Below are 9,321 nucleotides of genomic sequence, written 5' to 3' on the forward strand. Positions count from 1 at the left end.
TAATAACATGCTAATATTTGCTCATTTTAAAGAAAGAGTCAGAAGAGAAACAGAAAGGTAAACATTTTAATTATATTGCGCAATAAAGGTACACTTTGTAAAATTCCTGTCAGACATTACAAAGATCAGTGACAACATAAAAAAAAGTCTCAAACAAGTTCACAAGGACATAATTTCACAATATTTCACAAATATCCCTTCCCAGACAAACACTTTATTCCTGTGATGTTAATAATGTTCATGCCAACAAACTATCAAAGACTCGTAGGATAAAATATATCCCATCTTCTTCCAAAAGTCTTGATCTTTCAGTGCAATGTCTAATAATGGATCAATACTTGACACAATATTGTTCATATTTGTGTTATATTACTAATATCCGTAGCCATGCTGCCCGATTTCCCCCTTTAGATGTCCACAGAGCCCATTTCTCCCATAACCCCCATCCACAGGCCTTCAGGCCCACCCTTAGATTCTGCAGGAGGTCTATCCAGTGCCTGCAGCAGCCTTCCTCATCACCTCCTCATCCTGAACAGAGAGCTCAGTGAGTTTCCGACCTAGTCTCTCATGCAAGTCCAAGTATTTGGCGACACAGCGGTCCAGACACACAGCTTCCCCCTTTGAAAGTTCTGCCTCCTTGTAATGAGGTGGAACACATTTCCTGTGACATGCATTGGTCATTCTGTATGAGGAAAAGGCACAGGACGAATTAGATCATACACATTTGGATATGTAATGCATAATCTAATTGAAACACAGAAATGTAAATTTTCATGAATTATTCAAGTAATATAATCTTTATTAATTCATGTCATTATTTTGTAGAGACTACATACTAGGTCTGCAAGAATTAATCAACAACATCTAAACAAAAAATTGCTAGGAAAAAAAAAGGGACAACAAGTTTGTTGATTAATCGCAATTGCAGGAACGTCCAGAAAACAGCCAGTATTGCCATTGTATAATTTGAGCTGCTATATGTCTGCAGTAATTCTGAATATAAATATATGTTGATATGTTAAATGTATGTTATAATGTAATGCACAAGTCATTGTATTTTTATGAGCGCAATAACAATAAAGGAAATATTGTAATGGGGTATAGATATTATTACTGTTCAGATTCAGCCTCTTACCACGCCTTTTTTTAACTAGTGATTTTAACTTTAAAATGTAAATTTGCAATGTGGTTTCATTTCCTACAATTTATGTGATATATATACACAAAATAAAACGAGGCTTTTCCTCTGATTAACTGAGAAATAATCGAGTTCTATCCATTTAACACAATTTAATATTTTAATTCACCTGCTATAAAGTGCTTCTGTTAATTGCAAAAACTATGCAGATCTAAGCCGCCTAAGGGGCACAGGCTAACAGTATGAGAGGTTTTTATATAAGGTTTTTTGTTGATCAATCTGCTTTGACGGAGGCCAGAAAAGATGAACATGATTCGAGCTGTACAATAAGATACAGGATTCTATTTGAGTGCATACAGCGTGAAGTACAAAATAGTAATGTAGCTTTACTGATGTGACGTAAGTTATATAGCCACTGACTGTAGTCCTACGCTGCATCTACAATATACTATTAATTCAATAGCGTCACCCACTACACAAGTCCACAGATTTCGTATGTCAGATGACATTGTAAGTAATCTAACAGAAAGCATGCTGTCACACATTTACAGAGACTACCGTGGGCTTCATACCGGTTATACATGTCAGCCATCATTTCGACCTCCAGCTCCGCGGCGAGCTGCTGCGCTTTCATGGGGTCCATCTTTGCTAATGACCTTTCGGTTTATCCTCACTAAAAACCCACCGGACAACGCGTGGGTCCCGTTCAACAAAGAGCTCTGACAGCTTGCTTAACCTTCAGTGAGCGCACTTGACCGGAAAAAGTACCCACGTGGATGCGTGGATCCTATCTATCTAGCAAATTGATACTTCCGCTGACAATAAAGTTTTCTATTCAAAATCGCAGCTGTTTGCTAAGCTGCGTTAATTTTTATTATTATTATTTTTTTGATGCGTTATTTTATGCTTTGATTCTGTATAATGACAATATCCCTTTAATTTATTATTTTTTCTTAATTTAACTATTATTTAATCTCGCTATTATCCTTATTCTCACATCTTTAAAAAAAAAAAAAAATCCTATGACTTCCAGTTACTGGATAAAGAATATTACTATTTTAAAATTGAATAGAAACCCCGTTGTCAACATTTCTAATATAATCTTTTATAGCTGTGCCAACAGAATACTACCACATTCTTTCAAATTTCCTAATATTTTAAAGAAATTAAAGATTTTCACATCGGGAAAGCGATTTTATGCTATATACTTGCACAATTATTTAATTTAAGAAATAAAGATACACACAAAGTCAGATAAAATTAAATTAAAAAACAAATAGGTATTGTGATATATTTTAAATAAAGCACACGTACAAAAGTGTAATGTGAACTTATATAAATTGATTTTAATTTACACAATTTTAATATGTAACTTTATACTTGTATGAGACAATCCAAAATAAACTGAATGAATTTACAGGCTAATTCACATAATGTCATATTGACAAAAAAAAAAAAAATTATTCTCACAATTTGATATAATAAACCTTGGGTTAAGAACTTGGTTTAAACATCTGCTATTGATTTCAAAATGCTAAACATGTATTCTCAACATGAACATAAAAATTTATTCTGTCTCTTCTCCAGTGACATCTACCTCCTCTTCTTCAGTGGCATCCAGCTCATCCTCTTGCTCCATTAGACACTCAATAGCCAGTGTGACAAACTGTCTAGCTGCCAAAAGCCCTAATGGATCATCTACAGACTCATCGACAACATCTACGTCAATATCTTCTTCATCGGATGATTCTGAACTGGACGTCACCGCTGAGATATTCTCACTGCGCACTCGGGGGCTTTGATAGTTTGACTGAAGCAATACTTCAGTCTGGACAGAAGGAGCATCTCTGCATATTATTTCTTCTGTTCGTCTCAGTGTCAGAGCTATGAGGACAAAACAGAAATAAGGAATATGGATTATTGATAAAAAAAAATGTTGAGTTCGAATTCAAAGTTTAGACATTTTACCTCTGTTTGATGCATCATCTGCAATCCCAGCACTCCTAATGTGTCCTTTACTCAATTCGTCTTCCTCCAGTAGGGTCGGTTCATTAGTCTTCCCAGCACTGTACTGGTGCCCCTCTTCATTCATTTCATCATCATCATCATCCAAGCTATTGGTGGTTTCCAGACACCTATCATCCGAAGAAGCCTCCACAAGCTCAGTTGCCCTCAGAAATTCAGTTTCTTCTCCATCCATAGTTTCTTCAATCATCTGAACCTCTTTGTTTCTTCCTATACAGCTAACATCCTGGGTATTAACACCACATGCTTCCTGAACACCTTTGTCCATGTCTGATGTCTCATTAGAAATGGTATCTTCCAGGTTTTGTTCATCTCGGAGATGTTCTGCTGGTTCACTATCAGGATTCGTACTGAAATTAATTTCTATTCCCTCCATCACTGTCAGTTCACTGGTAGAACCATCACAGTCTTTCTCTGTGGGCAACTTGGGATGATCAGCATCATCGATATCATCAGCCAGGATCATCATTTCCTTCATTACTTCCTCCTCAGCTGTTAACGGCAAAGATATCTCAGTCATCTGGTCCTGAATGTCTTTTCCCATCTCTTTTTGGGAATCATTATTCTGTAACACATCGACTTGCCGGTCACTTGTAGGTGACCCTCCGTGCTTGTCAGATACCTCCATGTCTTTATTCTCGTTCATCAGCAGAGACGTCTCTGCTTTTTTCTGCTTATTGAGCACTTCACTGCTATTCATCATTAATTTACTACACTCGTCTTCACTGTTCCCTCCTTGGAATATTTGAAGGCTAAAAGAGGCGTCTCGTTGGCTAGATGTTAGCGGCTGATCAGTATTCAGAGAACTTTTACAAGCGAGGTTTTCAACACTTGGATGAGTCTGATGGAAAATTTGATCAATGATGCTTTGTCCTTTTGCCTGAGCAGCATATTTTAACTGAGAATTCAGCGTCGCCTGTGCAAAATTGCCATTAGCATCTGCTTCTTCCATTTCTGTTGAGTCTTTCTCCTGCTGTGTATTTGGTTGTTGCTTATTACCCTTCTCAATCTCACTGTCTTTCTTAGTTTTTTCTACTTCACTATCATCTTGTCTTGAAGCGGGCAATTTCTCTGCACTGTTGCACATGTGAGCTAGAGCGGTGTTTTTAGACTTAGGGGGTCTACCACGACCACGTTTTACAATACCAGTGCAGTTTGGTTGTTCACGGTCAGCTTTCACCGAAGGCATTTTCTTACTGATAGGTGAAGACATTTCTTTTTTTCTCTTCACACCTGCAGTTGCTTTTCTCTTCGCATTGATTATGCGAGTACTGACTCTACGTGCGTTAGAAGTTGACGGCTTGATCTCTTCACAGCGGGGATCATCACACTTTGATATCCTCGGTTGAACCTGATCCGGATTTTCTAGCTTTTGAAACTTTGTATCCCCATTCACTTCTGACTTTTGAGTTGCAAGCCTCCGTCTTCTCGTCCTTCTCTGCTTCGGGTGCTCACTAGCATCTTTCACATCATGCCGAATGGTGTTTGTACTACTCCTACTCATTAACTCATCTTGTAAAAAGGAAGTCTTCGATTCTTGCTTTTCTGCAGGGTCAGGGCACGATCGATTTTGGCAGGCGATGAGGTCAGGCTGTGGATGTGGGTAGGAGGAATCAATCATCGAGCTTAGAGGGAAGTCCAATTTCAGTGGTGCTTCAGAAAGCCACAAGGGAAGGTTTTGCATTTCTAGGTCCTGTCTGTGTGGTGGTTCTTGTGTAGGAACATCACTGTCTCCCTTATCTGATTCAAGGGGGGAAAGGCATCGTAGTAGTTTGAATTCTGGCCTGTCATCCAGTATTCTGGTCATACCAAGGCTTGGCATTTCACCCTCGGCCGGAGAAGGGTTAGCTGGGGCAGCTGTGGCTTTTGGGGTTAAGAACAGGTCTTCTAACAGTGAGGGGGTGGGGTTTCTTGCCCCACCTGCCAGATTCTTATCTTTGTTCAAGTCGTCCTGTCCAGGTGTCTGAATCACGAGTGTATTGGATCTTGACTGATTTTGTAAGCCTGAGTGGTCTAAAAAACAAGGAGTACAGTCAGGAATAAATCACTCGATGACATATATATATATATAAAATTATAATATTTTAAATAACTTAAAACATATTTTTGGGACCAAAATGTCAAAGTGATACAACTGTCCTGATATAGTGAAGAGAATACTATTATTATTATTTTTATTATATCTTAGAAAAAATATTTGAACAAAATTGCTTTAATGTGTAGTAATATTTTTAAAAAAATATAATATAGGCTACAAAATCAACTCAAATATGCAAATCAATCAAAACGGTCATAAAAAAGTCATTTTTTTGCCTTTTAAAGCATTAAGTGTTAATATATGATGGTTGCATCATAGGAAATTTCATTAAATTATTTTTTTTTAACTAAACTAACATGAAACCAACATGAATTCAGATTTTTAAGATATTTGCACTTGTGTTTTAAGCCAGATTATTTATATTTATATTTATCATATATATATATTTATCATGGGCAGTCTTATTTTTCATTGACCCATAGACTAAGGCACTGTTTGGGTTAAATAAGCATGGGAAGAGTACGGAGTTGAGAATGTGGGATGTTTGATGAATCTAAGTGCTATACTAAAACCATGAGAAAGAAAGCTGGGAGCACCCAAGACAATGAATGTGCACATGCATGGTCTAAAGAACCACAAACCCAAGATGATGCTTTATTACCTTCATCTCTTGGTCCTGGTGATCCAGCTGGTACTGCTGTCTTGCTAACATCAGATCCCCTCATCTCTGGCTCACAGCTTTGCATAAAAACACAAGCACCCTGAGCAGAGGCCTCGGCAGCCCTCTGCTGACCTTTCGGATCCTGAAGAAGACCTAGCTGCTCTTGCTCATCCAGATTTCTGTCTATTGGCATCAATGGCAGGATGTTCAAATCCATCAACATATCATCCAACATCTTTGCAATATGTTCATCAGATTCATCTGCTTGGGGAGGGCTTGAAGATAAAGTTGGTATTACCAAAGGGGAGGAGATAGAAATGTGGTGTGGAGTATGGAGACATTTATCTGAAGAGGCGTGCGAGGAAGAATAGGAGGGTGAAATAGTCAGGTCCGTCGGTGGGGTGAGGGTTTCAAGACTTTGACCAGGAACTACACTAGCTTGGCAGCTCTTTAGTCAGAAAAAAAGAAAAAACAAATTAAATGAACATGTTTTCAGGGTGTTTTTATCTATGTCAATATATCCATATAAACTATGTTTTATTTGTCTAAATTGTGTTATAAATTTAGATTTAAAGATAAATCCTTACCTGAGTTTGAAGTCCACACTCTTTGATTTCTTCTGGGTTCTTCTCGCTCTCACCTTGGACAGAAACGAGAAGGTTGCTCTCCCAGCAAGCTCCGCTCCTCCTCAGTTTTATCCTAACTTTAAGCTGGTCCAATTTGGCCTCCTTCTGTTCAGCAGTAGCACTTTTTTGCCTGTTATCTACCTCTAAAAGTTTCTGGAAGTTTTTGCCCGAAACATTCATTTGTTGGCGAGTTAATTTTTTTAGCTGGGTTTCTCTCTTTGCCATTTTCCACCTCTTCTTAGACTTTGTTTTCTGATGATTTATTACAGATGCTTCTGTCACGACGGTGAGGGAAGGAATATTGGCATTACTGGTCCGATTAAAACCTGCAGTTGGACTAGTTTCATCAAGTAATGACATTGATGACAAATCGGCGTCCAGTAAACCACAAGCTTGCACTGGAAGAGTACTGCTCTGTATCCTTAATTGCTCAGAAACTATTTCACTTTCCTGGCTATAGACATCTTCTGTCTGTACACCAATCTCTCTCCAACGTCTCACAACATCCTTATCTCCTCTTTCCACATACACTCTCTTCTTTTCAAAAAGGTTTTTAAGTCCAAGTCTGAAGGAGGCAGTCATTACCTCCTCATGTTCACTCTGACTCTTGATCTCCATTTCCCCTGTGTACAGGAACTTAACTAGCTTTAGTAAGGCATGAGATCCTACAGCCTCAAGGCTGAGAAGCCTGTTCTGCCCTGCCTGCGGAGCAGGGGAAGTGGAAAGGACTCTTGACAGGACAGGGCTTAGAGCAGCTAACACACAGCTGTGAGCTGGAACACACACACCTGAAGAGATTAAAAGATTTTTTTTAAAGAAAAGGAAAGTATAGAAGAATACAACATTAAAGGGCAACGGAAGTCTATAGATTCTTATGAAACAAAAAATAAATAAATAAATAAAAAATTTAAATATATATATATATAAATATATAAATATATATATATATAAATATATATATATATATATATATATATATATATATATATATATATATATATATATATATTATTGTGTAAAATAAATGCTCAGAAACCAAATTATTAATTCCCCCTAGCAAAAGGCTCTTTTTTTAAATTCTTAAAATGTAAAAAAAATGACCTTCCAATCAACTTCCAAAAATAAATAAATATATAAACACATCTAGATGGTATTGGAACTTGCATCAGGAGCATTCAAACACTACTAAAATATTACTTGAAAAAAAATGATGAATGTGTTAATAGAAAAATACGTTCATTAACTTATGTCTATATGGCCACTGACTGCTAATTAATGTCTGTTGTACAAATTGGAAATCATAGCATTGACATAATCAGGGTCTGTATATGATTTGTTTACAAGGTGCTCACTGTAGAGTTGAGAGCTCTTTCCAGTGACACAGACCCAGAGCTGGCCATCTTCAACAGAAGAGCTCTGATCTCTTACCGTCAGTCTGCAGAAGTGTGTCACAGAAGACGCTTCCCTGCTGCTGCTGCTTCTGAAGTTCTCCAAGCAGGAATACTGCAAAGTCTGGATGCTGATACTGCCACATGCTGGTAGCAACTTCAGACTAAAACATATTTAGAAACTCCAAAACAACGGTTACAACTGTTAACCATCCAGAAATAACAGCTTTCTTCGAATTGCAAGATAAGATTTACTTGCTCTTTGTTATCAATTCTGATCCAACTGTTGATATTAAGTTTTTTTTTTTTTTAGATAGGACAGACCGACCTGTGATTTAACGTCAGGTAATTGTGTTCAGTTCAACGGATTTATGTTGCTCGGTATTAAATGGCAAAGAAAGGCTAGCTCAGCCATATTTTCAATCTCTAAGGTCAACTGAGCCTGATATCACGAGGATTTATCTGTTATTATATTAATACTGCCTTGTTTTCAAACGCTTAGTGCACGTTGTTCGTCAAACTTGCTAAAACGACACCCTTTTATAATCCAACATAAACAATGTAACATACGCAAACACAGGTGATCCGTAAGACACGTGAGCCGCTGCATCACAAATCATCTGAAGTCGAGCTCCACTCATCAGCTTTCAGTCACGTGAATCTTTTGAATCGGTTCACCAGAATGATTCACTCACTGATTTGTTCAGTGGCTCCGCCTGCACCGACGCACCTCTAGATGGCGCTATGGGCGAGTCTGTTGAATGAATCACTCAAACGATCCGTTTAAAACACCAATTTCATGATTTTGTTCTCGTTTGCTTTTGCAAAGCTCTCTTCGATTAGGGTTGTATTGGTAGTTCTGAGCAGGGGGTGCTCACTATGGCTTAAAATAGGGCAAAATAAGCTTTATTATCAGCCACAATTACCAAAACCCAACATAGTTTAGCTTCGTTTAAAAAAATAAAATAATAATAATCCCTGGGCATAGGAAGTAGCCTATGTGGCCATGTGGCATTCTCATTAGATTTTGTTGTTATGCCAAACACACTAAAATATCAGGTATAAATTATGAGATGACTTGAAAACTCGTGTTAATGCTTTGGTAAAAAGGGATGGGAACATTGACAAAATTCAGGAAAAAGCTTGTAGTAAACCACTGGTTTACTGAAGTAATTTAAGATGACAACAAGCATGTTTAGTTCATCTGTCTTGACTAGGTTTTTTGTTTTGTAACTCTCATTAGGTTTAATAAATTCAATAATGATGCCATGTGTATCAAACATATTTCTCTGTAAGCAGATAGGCTGTATATGGTAAAACATATTACATTTCTCAATTACTTCATTATACTGATATTCTGAAAATGAAGAATTCTAATCGAATGTATTAAATGTGTTAAAACACTCTTTGAACCACACAAAAATTCACTGTCAGAACTCTGGAAA

General features: G+C 37.4%; 2 protein-coding genes across 2 annotated transcripts; both read right to left on the bottom strand.

The window, feature by feature from the left end:
• Positions 1-52: 52 nt before the first annotated feature.
• Positions 53-2,026, bottom strand: timm10 (translocase of inner mitochondrial membrane 10 homolog (yeast)). Its single transcript, XM_052547211.1, has 2 exons — positions 1,711-2,026; positions 53-682 (listed from the first exon to the last, which is right to left on the bottom strand). The coding sequence occupies exons 1-2, from the start codon at positions 1,779-1,781 to the stop codon at positions 487-489; spliced, it is 267 nt and encodes an 88-aa protein (XP_052403171.1). The 5' UTR covers positions 1,782-2,026; the 3' UTR covers positions 53-486.
• A 433-nt stretch (positions 2,027-2,459) lies between these two features.
• On the bottom strand, positions 2,460-8,614 carry LOC127949725 (uncharacterized). Its single transcript, XM_052547212.1, has 5 exons — positions 7,917-8,614; positions 6,450-7,276; positions 5,863-6,310; positions 3,107-5,176; positions 2,460-3,022 (listed from the first exon to the last, which is right to left on the bottom strand). Exons 1-5 carry the CDS (start codon positions 8,020-8,022, stop codon positions 2,706-2,708), a joined length of 3,768 nt encoding a protein of 1,255 aa, XP_052403172.1. The 5' UTR covers positions 8,023-8,614; the 3' UTR covers positions 2,460-2,705.
• Positions 8,615-9,321: the final 707 nt, after the last annotated feature.

This window comes from Carassius gibelio, chromosome B1 (genome assembly GCF_023724105.1).
Source record: "Carassius gibelio isolate Cgi1373 ecotype wild population from Czech Republic chromosome B1, carGib1.2-hapl.c, whole genome shotgun sequence".
Lineage (NCBI taxonomy): Eukaryota > Metazoa > Chordata > Actinopteri > Cypriniformes > Cyprinidae > Carassius > Carassius gibelio.